The 15088-nt window shown below is 44.3% G+C and overlaps 1 protein-coding gene across 1 annotated transcript in view; it reads left to right on the forward strand.

Annotated features, from left to right (window-relative positions):
- LOC142473341 (dynein heavy chain domain-containing protein 1-like) overlaps positions 1–15088 on the forward strand; it is a 434059-nt gene that overhangs the window by 62628 nt on the left and 356343 nt on the right. The window contains exon 6 of the mRNA XM_075580578.1: positions 4500–4625. Coding sequence (XP_075436693.1) covers positions 4500–4625 — 126 coding nt within the window. The remainder of the gene's footprint in view (positions 1–4499; positions 4626–15088) is intronic.

The following is a 15088-nucleotide window of genomic DNA, read 5'->3' on the forward strand; positions in this document are numbered from 1 at the left end:
AAGGATTATCAGTAGAAATGTGGGAAAGAGAAAGCGTTCCCAATGACACTCCCCCAGGTCTCATGTGGGAACCTTGCGTTTCCCGACTTTTGAGGACAAAAATATGCAAAATGTCCAGCAGTACCGCAGTACAGGCATAACCCAGCATTCTTGCATCGTAGTTTTTCAGATTTGGAAAGACTAGTACCCCCTGTGACGGGAGCTTTGTGACAGGCTATAATAATACACCACAAAATATATAACTGGGTTGTTTCTTGGAGATGAGGAGGAGCGCAGGTAGGTGTAGCAAAATATGCAAAAAAGAATAACAAATATATAGTGCAGATGGTAAACACTGTGTAAGTAGATGTAATCTATAGAATAGAACTCACATAAATCGCAGAAAATATCACGTGTCAGAGATCCTTCTCTCTCTGACTGGAGCCCTTTAAATGGTGGCAGGGAAATCCCTCAAGGCACGGATATGTATGGATAAGAAGAAAAGCCACAATAGTGCATACTATTCCAATAATGTATTATGCATACAAATAACACGAGTATATCACACTCACATTCGCCATGTATAAATCGGGTGGGGGAGAGAACCGCAGCTCGTTGTATATTGGTGTAGGTGTAGGCAGCTTCACAGCATTCAGGATTCTCTTCCGCGTGTGTCACAGCCGTCGCGTCACTTCCGCTATCGCGTCACGGCTGAGGGCGGAAGTTCCCAATGGAAGAGATCTAAGACCGAGTTCTGCCAGTCCTTCAGAGCTTGTTCTCTCTCTTCAAACTCTACGCGTTTCGCCAGATGCTTCGTCAGGAGTTGAACTGGACGAGACCTAGATATGATAAAATATAATTTATTCCTTGAAAAAGGTGAACACACGAGATTATACAAATAACAGACAAAATATAGCACTTACTTAAAGGTTTGGACAAGAAAAGCCATCAGGATACAGGATGGGCCATTTCTTCCATAATTCAAGTTCAGATGAAGACATCACAGCAATACATGAAGATCATGCATGAAGACATTTGAGTCAGGGATGACTCTGGTTTAAATACCATTTCAACCCCCTCTCTTACAACCAAGGCGCCGAGTTGTCTCGAAAAATCTCTTTGAATGAGATTCTGGCTTCCCTTGTAAGTGTGAAAACCGACACTTAAAAACACTCAGTCCCTTTGTTCCTGCCCTGAGTATAAACAATCAGGACAGTTGCCTTTTTGATCACCGAGCTATGTTAATTTCCTCAGGATGCCCTTCCTGCCCTATTTAGCATAGCCCACACTCCGTCTGGTTGGTCTGAGACGGCTGGGAATGGGCAGGCATTAAAGCCGGAACCATGGCTACATGCCACCCAAATCCCATCCCTCTGGTCATTCCAGAACCGGAGATATGGACTTACATTTTTCAACATTTTACACTTAGTCGTTTTTTCGCCACGCGGCTTTTCCCCCATTGGAATCAGTGTCCGGCGCCGCCATAGACAATACATGGCGCCCGTCGCCATTAGATTCAATGGTGCGACCCTCCTTCTCCGCTCGACCCTTTACGGGGGTCCCTCATTCCCAGACCCGGTGGGGGTCGTGTGTGGGGGTCCCTAGGGGCTAGGGGCAAAAATAATTTTATTCCCAGGGGCCCTAGAACCCAAGATTCCCACGCCAATTGTCGTTGAACTTGACCGTAGTCATTAGACTCTTTTAAAAGACATTGTATCCGCTTTTGCGGTCTGCGGTTTGGATGGCTGCCAACCTGTTCCTCGAGGCTGCCGTCGTGGAATCTCCATTGAAGTCAATGAGCCCATTGGCTTACAATGGGAAACCGCCGCTTCTCCTCTCGGACGCCACCTGCTGGTCATCGCTGGAAAACAGGTCCAAAACCGCTACTTCTGCCATTAGAAAGCATGGAGGCTCAATGGCGACCTATGGACGGCTGCAAAATGGAGCCTGAAAAGGCGGGAAAATTACACAAAGGGCTATAATCACTATTTTAACATTAACCCCTTCCCTCCCGCATCAACCCTAGTGTATGTGTGAGTGCAAACACCAGGATGTGACATTACATTTATACAGGGGAACAAACATTTGGATACTGAAGCAAGGTAAAAACACATTACTGGACCTCAGTCCAGTTAACCCCTTGCTTCCCAAGTGGTAGTAGGGGGTGGCCAAATGGGGTGTAACCCCTTTAATCCCGGGCCAAACCCCCTCTATCATGACACCCCCTAACTGCATAGGTTCAGAAGTATCCGGAAACAGGTTTTCAGTTTGGCTCGCCTGACCTGGATTGATCCGGGATGGAGAAATGCGATGATGAACCTTCTCAGATTTCCTTTCCTGGATACGGTGACCCACCTTAATGCAGACGGCGATAAGTTCCTCTAAGTCCGAGGGACGGTCGTAGGTTGCCAGCTCATCCTTCAAAGTCTCCGATAATCCTTGCCAGAAGGCCGCAGACAGTGCTACATCGTTCCAGTCAGTCTCAGCAGCTATAGTCCTAAACTCAAGTGCGTATCTGGCAACAGGACGATTACGTGGAGACACATGAAATAACGCAGAAGAAGCAGATACCTTACGGCGGGGTGTATCAAACACCTTCCGGAACCCCCTGGTGAAGGCAGCAATATCCTGGGTAAGGTCGGGTCTTCGTTCCCAGATGGGAGAGGCCCAGGCAAGGGCATCATCTATAAGGAGAGACATAATGTACGCCACCTTGGCGCGAGGAGAAGTGAAGCGCGAAGGATTCATTTCAAATTGTATAAAGCATTGATTAAGAAATCCCCGACATTCGTGAGGGTCACCTCCATAACGATTGGGGGTGGGTAACCGGGGTTCTTGAGAAAAGTGAGGAGAGGACATGGTGGCAGACTCAGGAATTGCAGGAGCAAGGGGAGAGTGAGGTTCCTGGAGAGATTGTGTGAAAGCTCTAAAGTTCTCCTGCAGGGAGCGCAAGTTTTGATCACTAGCCACAATTTTTTCCTTAATACTGGATAGGTAGCTTGCGTTTGTGCACAGGACTCTTCCTACCTCAGTGGGGTCGAAGTTTGTGTGGCTGAGCATACAGTAATGCGTAGCTCACCACAAACGAAGCGCGACCGCAGGGCAGAGGCAGGGAATTGAGTAACGCTGACCCACAGCCACGCGGGCGTGCCTAGAATGTAAAGTAGTCATTCAGGATTGGAGATGTGAGAGTAGTGAGGTACTTGCCAGATTCAGGAGAGGAGAGTTGTGGATCGTCGGGGTGCGTAGCCAGATTCAGGATTGGAGATAGTCGGATCGTTGGAGTACTTAGCCAAGGTCAGGACTGGAGACAGGAGAATGGTCAGACAAGCCGGATCAGGAGTGGAGAGAAGCGGAGTCCAAGTACTAGCAGGGTTCAGTCAACAAGAGGTTAATCAGGCAGACAAGGCAAGGCAAGGTAAGGTCACAGGAAATAGAATGCAGCAAGGCACGGCGTCACACAACACTATGCTCAGCAAAGACTAGTTGTAGACTGAAGGTATAAATAGGAGGAGCCTCCAATAGCCAGCCAGGGCGGAACCAGGAAGTAAGAATCGATTGGTTGCTGGTGCACACAGGTGTGCCCTATGATGCAGCCTAATCGGGGTTGAGGGTGGAACTGCTCGCGCATCGTCCCGCGCGCGTCACGGAGGTCAGGAGGCGGGGCCTGACTCGCGCGTCAGGATGGAGGCTGGACGAACGTCCACATCGTGGGAAAGTACGAGGGGCGGAGCCAGGGTCCGCAGATGCCAGAACAGACTGCGCAAGGTCACAGGACCAGAGGAATGCGCATTTTGAGTGTCTGTCATTGAAGGGCCAGTGAGGTGAGGAGACGGTCCATGGCCGCCAGGATGGCGATTCCTCACATCCACACATTCATCTATATATCTATCCACACATCCATCTATATATCTATCCACACATCCATCTATTTATCTATCCACACATCCATCTATTTATCTATCCACACACGCATCCATGTATCTATCCACATACCCATCCATCTATCTATCCGCACACCCATCCATTTATCTATCCGCACACCCATCCATCTATCTATCCGCACACCCATCTATTTATCTATCCACACATCCATCTATTTATCTATCAACACATCCATCCATTTATCTATCCGCACACCCATCCATCTATCTATCCGCACACCCATCTATTTATCTATCCACACATCCATCTATTTATCTATCAACACATCCATCCATTTATCTATCCGCACACCCATCCATTTATCTATCCGCACACCCATCCATTTATCTATCCGCACACCCATCCATTTATCTATCCGCACACCCATCCATTTATCTATCCGCACACCCATCCATTTATCTATCCGCACACCCATCCATTTATCTATCCGCACACCCATCCATTTATCTATCCACACACCCATCCATTTATCTATCCGCACACCCATCCATTTATCTATCCGCACACCCATCCATTTATCTATCCGCACAGCCGTCCTGCCTGCTCTGTTCACGTTACATGTGTGTGTTTTGCAGACACACGGTTGCTTTGCAGTCTCCTGGATGACAGCCTGCAGTCTCTTCAGATGCTGAATGTCTCTCCTGTCGCTGTGGATATACACGAGGAGGTGATAGTCTGGATCCAGAAACTTCAGAACCTCAGTAATATGTTTTTATTTGTTTGGATATATGCATGTTTATACTGTATGTGTTTGTGTGTGAATCTATCTCTGTGTATATATGTATGTGTGTGTGTGTGTGTGTGTGTGTGTGTATATATATATATATACTGTATGTATATATATATATATATATATATATATATATATATATATATATATATATATATATATATATTGCAAAAAGAACAAAAGAGCCCCAATGAAAGCACTCAAGTATGCCTGACAATACAAAACCACAATGTTTATTGAAAAATGTCACAGAACATAAAGTTAAAATGAAAGCACAGAAAATTAAAACACGGCATGGATCCCCTGAATGGTGCAAACTTGAAAAAACCTCTAATCAGGGAGTTACCCTGAAAGACAGTACAAAGGTCTAAATAGACAAATGAATGCTGAAAAAGTACCTGACAAGGTGTATACAAAAAGCTACCAACAGACACAACCCAGTGGTTGGATAAGGTGGCTAATGCAATATATAGCAAATTGCTGCTATCTCCCTAGGTCTGGGGACAAGTGTAAAACATTGCAAAATCAGCAAATTCACTGTGAAAGCACACAGGGCTGATAGTGAATGGAATGGAGTCCTGTGTATTTATAGCCAGTCCGTCGCTTAGCAACCCGAAATGAAATAATTGTTTAACCCATGATATGCTGGTAAAGCTGGGCGTAACTATGTATTCTACACAATATATAAATACATAAATAAATGACTAACTGGCTAAAGGACAGGTTATGGATGAAATATAAACACATATTGTAGGAAGGATCTAAGAAAAAATCACACATATATTTACCACAATAGATACTTAAATTCATTACTAGTATTATTTAAAATCATTTAAAAAGGATTCAAATTCATAATGTGAACCAATTAATTGAATGAAAAAATAGAATTAAAATTAACCCCAGGTGTATACTAAATATAAAATATAAAAGAATATATAATAAATGATAAATTGAATTAGCTCCAAAACATAAAATACACAGGGGTGGAAATGAATTGAGATCCAATAATCATATGTGAAGCAATAAAGCAGTAAGAACTATAAAAACTCATCAATACAACATGCACATATAGACAAAATGATATACACATACAAGATGAGCAACTATGAATTAAGTAAATTTACACTACTGTTCAAGTCAAAGTGTATAGATATTACATGTAATCTAGGCTGAAAAATATATATATATACAACATTAGCAAAAAGCAACCTAATGACTCAAATGGGCTTTATATGTAAGCGAATTTATGCCGAATAAATGACAATTTATTTCATGACCTTGTTTTACTCAATGAATGATCCTTGTAAAACGGTGTAAGTAACCTGGTCTCCCGTAACACCGGGCAACTGGCAAAGACTTGGGGCTCCATCCGGCATTTTCACCTGCATCCCCGTCACTGGGAGCAGGTGCTCTGGGCTGACCATATCAGGTTGCACCAGAGTTACCATAGCGCCGGTGTCCACCAGGCTGGCCGCCTGCCAATTGCCTATGGTCACCGGGCGCAAATAACATTGACAGACATCATTGGCCTCCAGCCCAACGGCTGCGACACGATATCCCTCTGGATATAGCCTCCGTGCTTCTGGCTGCTGCTGCATCTGCAGCATGGCCGCTGTATGCTCTGCTGTTGGGGTCAACTCCACATAGGCGATCGTCCACTTGGGACCGTTGCCCCAGATTGGGGTAACTGGAACGAGGTGGGTTGGGGCAGTCCACCTGCAGATGGCCCGGCCGGTTGCATTGGTAGCACCGGCACTCGTGGACAAATTCTATTTATATCTTTTTATTTATAAAATGTTTTATCAGGAAGTAATACATTGAGAGTTACCTCTCGTTTGCAAGTATGTCCTGGCTATAGATAAGATGAGAAATAATACAAGGTTACAAACTGTGCAGGCTTAGCTGCAGCACCTCCGGGAATTGACTTGCTCTGCCACGGCTAGTGGCCTTGCGAGAGTCAGCTGCCCTGGGCACTTTGGTTGCCAGCGCGGGTGCCAGGACCCACTTCTTGTAATGTGGCCGCGTGGTCGCATATTTATCCACCATTGTTGCGGCCTTCTCGTGCATTCTGGGCTCGTGGTCTATGACCCACTCCCGGACCTCCGGTACACATTTGAGCAAAAACTGCTCCCGAAGAGAATGTCCATCAGGCGCAGAAATGTGGTGACCCCGTATCCAGCTACCCACCGGTGGTTGTGATAAGCTAGACGGGAGTCGAACTCCACATAGGAGTCAACAGCGTGCTCTGTCCAGAGACCTGAACTGAGCACGATAGGACTCTGGCGTGACCGCCTACCTGGGAAGCAACTTGGCCTTCACAAAGTCATAATTGCTGGCATTGACACGGTTGATCTTCCAAAAGGCGATCTGTGCTTTCCCGGTCAGCTGTGAGCTCAGGTGTCTGACCTACTCGGATTCAGGCAGGTGGTGAAATGAGCATTGGTTTTCAAATGCACGCAGGAACCCATCGATGTCATCGGTGCCATCCACGAACTTGACAATGCTGTTAAATAACACTCGGGTTTGGGAACCGTGACTACTAGTCATGGAGGGGGCCAGAGCGGGTATCGCAGTGTACGCCACTATCTGAGTGATTTGCAGGCGTTGCTCCACAATTGCCTCAGGTCCCAGAGCGGCCATTACAGCTACAAATTCGATTGCGGCAGCAGGAGCGGCTCCCTGGTTAGCCACAGGGTTCCCTCCTCTTCCTACAAATCACTGAAGAAGATGCCATCCCCCGAGCCCCTGGCAAGGGCGTTAGTGGCTGCAACCACTGCTGCATCGGCGGCCTCGGAGAAGCCGACCATGTGCCGCTCAATATCCTCCATGAGGTCCACTTTTTCTCTGCCCTTGGACGGTAGATCAAAGATGTCACAGCGAGCTACAAGTTTGTCCATTGTCCAGCTACGGTAACGGCCAGCTCTTCCGGCCATCCTGGATCAGGTTAACTAATGTGAAAGTGAAAGGAGAGGTACACTGGACTATGCACTGTATGTCTGCAACTACCAGTCCTGCAGACTTGAAATCAAGACTGACTCAGAACTGAAAGAATTTCATGACTGAACCAAGTGATCCCACCGCTACCACCAGCAAAAAAAATCCTGTCATGGGGGACCAGAACTTTTAACACCTTAAGCACCGGGTTCACTATCACCAGACAGGACACAATAATTGAATACAAGAAAGTTTATTCTGGCAAGCCAGCAAACACTCTGATCTAGTGTGAAATGGTGAGATTCTTAAAATAACTTTATTAAATGACAATGTCGGTAAAATATTGGGGTTTAAAACAATGATTAAATGATACCAAGTGATTCTTACTCTATGGATAAGTGTGTCCAATTGAGTGTGCAGTGGTATATATAAATGTCCAGTGTTAGGATAACTCACTGGCCCTAGCAATCCTCTATAGAGTGGGTTAGCTAGGGTTCTTGATGGAAGTAACGGCAGTTTGAGCCACAGATGTAGTGCCCCTGTAATTTAATACTAGTAGGTGCACTCGTGAGTGGGACCTGTACTATGCTGTATGTATACTGCAGCTGATAGTATATTATAGATTCGTTGTAACAGATCTAGGTCTAAGTGCACCTAATGTGTTGTTAATTGCACTCACTTATGTTATAGAATATGTAATTTTTGCTGTGTGGTGCTTAACACATGTATATATATTCCAGGTATATGATGGTCTAGCTGGAGTAAATGCTAGTATTGCTATATATATTACAGGTGAATATACTGCACCGACACACTTTATTCAAGCAAATACCCGGTATGTACCTGGCAGATACCTGGAATGCGCCACTCCTGACCTCTGACAAGCCCCGTTGCATTTGCCTTCCCAGCCTGGGTTCATGCCTGGCTGATGGGCGGCTGATCTGTTAAATGATAATGATTAGGATTTAATAGGCTGCAATGCTTCGCGTGTCTACCAGATGGCATAAATTCATGAATTGTAATGCAGTTTATATATATATACTGTGCAGTATTGCAGCCAGAGGGAATAAAATGCTTCAATCCCTGCCTGGAAAATAACCCAATGTACTCGGGCAGAAAACAGTCACAAACCTCAATACACCCGGGTATACCCGAATTCGTGGGACTAGCCAAGCTCGAATAAAGTGTGTCGCCAGTGTAGTGGCACTGCTGTAACTACTGTATATGCTTATACTGAGTTATCAGCTGAGTACTACTCCTGGTAGGGTTTATATTCCGGTCAACTTGAAAAACCTTCCCCTAGTAGGGTATGTACTTTACATGTGTGGTGGTGATCTGGCACTTGAGGTGTTAATACCTGTGTTGGGTGCCGTTTTGCTCTATGTATGACCCCCTTGAGCTGATTGCTGTAGTGGTATTACTATGTGCCGTTGCTGTGTGGTGACTTATAAGATCATTGGATCTTATTTTGGTCCATTACTGTGCACGGGCTGAGATACACTGACTTTCTAAGTCTGACTGAGTCAGTGTACATGAACTCCGCCTCCGCGCGTGCACGTGGTCACGTGTTCGCCGACGCGCGCGTTTCGCGAGTGCTTTGTCAAGGCTAGGTAATCTGATCAAAATAAGATCCAATGATCTTATAAGTCACCACACAGCAACGGCACATAGTAATACTGGCAATACAATACCATTTCAATATTGGAAGACTGAATGCTAACCCCCCACTACAGCAATCAGCTCAAGGGGGTCATACATAGAGCAAAACGGCACCCAACACAGGTATTAACACCTCAAGTGCCAGATCACCACCACACATGTAAAGTACATACCCTACTAGGGGAAGGTTTTTCAAGTTGACCGGAATATAAACCCTACCAGGAGTAGTACTCAGCTGATAACTCAGTATAAGCATATACAGTAGTTACAGCAGTGCCACTATATTCACCTGTAATATATATAGCAATACTAGCATTTACTCCAGCTAGACCATCATATACCTGGAATATATATACATGTGTTAAGCACCACACAGCAAAAATTACATATTCTATAACATAAGTGAGTGCAATTAACAACACATTAGGTGCACTTAGACCTAGATCTGTTACAACGAATCTATAATATACTATCAGCTGCAGTATACATACAGCATAGTACAGGTCCCACTCACGAGTGCACCTACTAGTATTAAATTACAGGGGCACTACATCTGTGGCTCAAACTGCCGTTACTTCCATCAAGAACCCTAGCTAACCCACTCTATAGAGGATTGCTAGGGCCAGTGATTTATCCTAACACTGGACATTTATATATACCACTGCACACTCAATTGGACACACTTATCCATAGAGTAAGAATCACTTGGTATCATTTAATCATTGTTTTAAACCCCAATATTTTAACGACATTGTCATTTAATAAAGTTATTTTAAGAATCTCACCATTTCACACTGGATCAGAGTGCTATATATAGGGGCTCTGTCTGTCTACCATGTACTAAGTTATATGCCCTCTGCAGCACCATTTCCTATGCTACATATCTAAGCTGTAGCGGGGGTAAACCATAAGTGTATAAAGCCAGCAAACACACAAAATACATAAATACAGTGAAACACTCACCAACTGGGGGCCAGGTCCACACGACAGCAGCTACCAGGAACGTTAGTCTGGCATTGCAATGCAATTGTCACCATAAAAAACCCTCTACTTGAGAGGCTAAATACAATAAAAATATTAACAAAAATCAGCACCATGTACCTGAAAGTATCTGCCCAGTGCCCTGGTCCATGTGATAAGATAACGATCTATCACTAGGCATCGCAAGCGTGTCCGTGAAATGGTAGTTTGCTGGAGCAGCAAGCAAGTGCCTCTGGGAGCAGGCGCATGTCCGACGGACGTTTCGCTGAAGCGCTTTGACACTGGTTTTTGTTAATATTTTTATTATATTTAGACTATCAAGTAGAGGTTTTTTTAATGGTGACAATTGCAATGGGGACTAGCGCTCCTGCTAGCTGCTGTCGTGTGGACACTGCTCTGTTTGCAGGGGTTGTGCATCGTATTGTGGCTTCACAGGATTTATGCTGTTGACCGGGAGCCCCAGTAACCATCACTGCTGACTTACCATTTACAGGGGCAGTGCTAGAGATACTATCTGTATTACCATATCTTTCATTTAAAGCCTCCTATAATACTGACCAATACAGGAGGAATACCAGGGACAGTGCCATATATATATATCCCCCTGAGGAAGGTCCCATTCTGTAGGACCGAAACGTTGGGTTTCTGGATGTATTTTTGCTTTCACTAATACACTTTGATTTTCAACATTGAGTGCTGTCTCTTGTTTACCAATCCTTGGAACGGTAACGTATAACTACATTCTCTATATGGGACGTGCACCTGTGGCTTACCATCACCTATTGGAGTGCCAACTGCCTTATCTGACTATATATATATATAAATATATACAATTAAGGACTGCGCCTGGGTATGGTATGACAGCAAACAATAGAGAAAATACAAAATGAAAATAAAAACCTATAAATCAATAATACTCTCTTACTGTAAAATCAATGAAACTAATAAAATGTGCATGAATAGTTACACAAAGGCGTGCTGTGGACCCACTTGAATACAAACTATATATATAATTAGTCCTTTGGAGTCCAAAATAAGTCCAGTATAGGAAAAACAAAAGGCACTATCAGGATAGGGGCAGCGTCTTTAAAGGGCACAACGACCTCCCTCTCCACCTGCATAGAAAATAGAAGAAAAAAGCGCCCAATCCTAGTGCATTACTGTGCATAAAGGTATTTAATTCCCAAAAAAGGCTCATAAAATGAACTCACAAACATAAAGGATAAAAAAGCATGTTATGAGATAATACTCATACTCCAAAGGATCAGGAAACGCCGCTGCTCTGCTATACTGCTCCGTGACTCCACCGCATCCGGTATAGCCCTCGTGAATCACCGCCCACAGGAACTCACGACATCAGGCTCTCCACAGACTCCCTTCCCCGGGAACACACCTCCAGATGATTTAGGTTCCCACCGGGGACACTGGATGTGGCGGAACAGGCGGATGACGTCACACGTTGGATAAGGATGCCGAGCAGGTCTTGGAACGACGCTAGGAGATCCAGAGCACACCTGGCCCTACGCGTTTCATCAGCTAAACTGATTTCATCAGGGGATGGACTCTGGGTGTACTAACCTCACATATATACCCACGAGTCCAATCAGCTATATTGAAGGTTATTAGAAGGTCATGTGCAAACAATTAACATAATAAAACAGTCTAAAACCACATATATCTGTAAACATCAAAAGCTATATGTAAAATAAAAGCACAAAAATCACAATTATACCTAAATAAAACGTATACTGTATATACAATACATGACATTATTGACTATCATATGCTATTCGGTCTCCAATATGCAGACCATGATATATGTATGAATACCTAAAATCAACTGAGTAAACAGTGAAAACCATTAGATGATATTAATAAATATTAGCTTGAGGAGAATGGACTTGATATTATAAAGAAATAAATTGAAGAATAAATGTATACATGTCTTACTGTCCAAGTTGTTAATAAATGAGTAATGGACATGGTATGAATAGAAAGAAAATAAACCTGAAAAAGAAAACAGAATTAGTAAATAAAAATAAAAATGAAACAATGAATAATAAATAAATAGACTAATGTAATATAATAAATGAATTGAAGGGGAATCACCCTTGGCCCCTATTATTAATAATAAAAAGAAACCACATGTATATATATATATATATATATATATATATATATATATATATATATATATATATATATATATATATATATATATATACACTAAGTATCCACACACACTTTTAGTTGTGCTACAAACTCTCACATTTCCACACCCACCCACACCATTTATATCCACTCCCACTCCACACACACCTTGTGTAAAGCACTGTATATACTGTGGGCTCTCCATTCATTTTTATTCACACTGATACACATACACACTCTTTCCTCACTTGCTTTCATTACCTTTTGACACCTCTAGCCATAAATCTCATCCACACCGGGGGAAGGAACAGCACAGATAACATTCCAAGAGACACTGTTTTTTAAGTAACCTTTTGCTTCATTCATTGTAACATCGCCGGAAGAAGAGATCAGTGTATCTCGAAAGCTCGCACAAATAAAAGCATTTCGTTAGCCACAGAACGGTATCATCTATTTATTTTTTGATTATTGAAGCTCGGCTAACACGGTACTGATACCTCTACATGTATGTATGTATATATATATATATATATATATATATATATATATATATATATATATATATATATATATATATATATATATATATATATATATATATATATATACATGTATCCAACATGAATACTAGAATGCACCCAAAAAGAAACAACGAGGAAAAGACCGGAATGTATGCAGAGACTAGATATCTACCGAAATGCCACAAAGAAAGATAGGTGCGCAGACCGGGCATGTATCCAAGGCCACTGGTGCCTCCAACTCGGCAAGACTGTGTAATACAGCCAATCACACCTCACCCCTCACAAAGTAAAATATATATAGGTAGTGATAAAAACTATCTAAATGGATATATTTAAAAGATGATTAATATAAGTGTAATCCACCAAATAATTGTGATAAATAATTAATAATAATATTACTTATATGTGAATTATATTTATAAATAAAAAACTAAAAGAAACCATTTGTCTTATTGTGAATGACGCAGCGTCATCGGGTGGTAAAGTGCCTCTCTCACTGCACACGGTAATCCAAAGGGTGCCTTGGTACTCTGTATACCGGATAGGGTAAACACCATGTGTCCCACAGAGGTTCTTCCTCCGGCTACACATACACCTCCTTGAGTTGGTTCCTGCTCGTTCAACACCCGGCGGTGTGGATCCAGGGCATCATACTTGCCCTCTGGAGCCTGGAAATGTGATAGTCTGACCCTCTGTTTGCGTGCAGTAAAACCAACAGCTGCTACACTCGCCGCTCCAGAAAACGCCCTACGCGTTTCATCACTATAATATACTATTTGTTCATTCTCCCATTCTAGTTATTTGGGGTTACCCATATTAGGCCTCATCTATGCTCTTTACGCTTACATCATGTAAGTCACTAGTCATCAGTGTTTACTTCTAATGTATACTGTACATATATAATTACATGATATTATACTATGTGTTATATATTTAACAGTAGTCTTGTTATGCATTATCCATTTATGAATACAATTATTTAGTTATTGTTCATGTTTGCTCCAAGCAGAGGATCTGGTTTGGAGCTCTGCCAGAGGATCTGGTGTGGAGCTCTGCCAGAGGATCTGGTGTGGAGCTCTGCCAGAGGATCTGGTGTGGAGCTCTGCCAGAGGATCTGGTTTGGAGCTCTGCCAGGGGATCTGGTTTGGAGCTCTGCCAGAGGATCTGGTTTGGAGCTCTGCCAGGGGATCTGGTTTGGAGCTCTGCCAGAGGATCTGGTGTGGAGCTCTGCCAGAGGATCTGGTGTGGAGCTCTGCCAGAGGATCTGGTGTGGAGCTCTGCCAGAGGATCTGGTGTGGAGCTCTGCCAGAGGATCTGGTTTGGAGCTCTGTTAGAGGATCTGGTGAGGAGCTCTGCCAGGGGATCTGGTTTGGAGCTCTGCCAGAGGATCTGGTTTGGAGCTCTGCCAGAGGATCTGGTGTGGAGCTCTGCCAGGGGATCTGGTTTGGAGCTCTGCCAGAGGATCTGGTGTGGAGCTCTGCCAGAGGATATGGTGTGGAGCTCTGCCAGAGGATCTGGTTTGGAGCTCTGCCAGAGGATCTGGTTTGGAGCTCTGCCAGAGGATCTGGTGTGGAGCTCTGCCAGAGAATCTGGTGTGGAGCTCTGTTAGAGGATCTGGCGAGGAGCTCTGCCAGATGATCTGGTGTGGAGCTCTGCCAGAGGATCTGGTGTGGAGCTCTGTTAGACCATCTGGCGAGGAGGTCTGCCAGATGATCTGGTGTGGAGCTCTGCCAGAGGATCTGGTGTGGAGCTCTGCCAGAGGATCTGGTTTGGAGCTCTGCCAGAGGATCTGGTGTGGAGCTCTGCCAGAGGATCTGGTGTGGAGCTCTGCCAGAGGATCAGGTGTGGAGCACTGCCAGGAGATCTGGTGTGGAGCTCTGCCAGGGGATCTGGTGTGGAGCTCTGCCAGAGGATCTGCTGTGGAGCTCTGCCAGAGGTTCTGGTTTGGAGCTCTGTCAGGGGATCTGATGTGGAGCTCTGCCAGAGGATCTGGTGTGGAGCTCTGCCAGGGGATCTGTTGTGGAGCACTGCCAGGAGATCTGGTGTGGAGCTCTGCCAGGGGATCTGGTGTGGAGCTCTGCCAGAGGATCTGCTGTGGAGCTCTGCCAGAGGATCTGGTTTGGAGCTCTGCCAGGGGATCTGGTGTGGAGCTCTGCCAGAGGATCTGCTGTGGAGCTCTGCCAGAGGA

The sequence above is a fragment of the Ascaphus truei genome (genome assembly GCF_040206685.1).
Source record: "Ascaphus truei isolate aAscTru1 chromosome 3 unlocalized genomic scaffold, aAscTru1.hap1 SUPER_3_unloc_4, whole genome shotgun sequence".
NCBI lineage: Eukaryota > Metazoa > Chordata > Amphibia > Anura > Ascaphidae > Ascaphus > Ascaphus truei.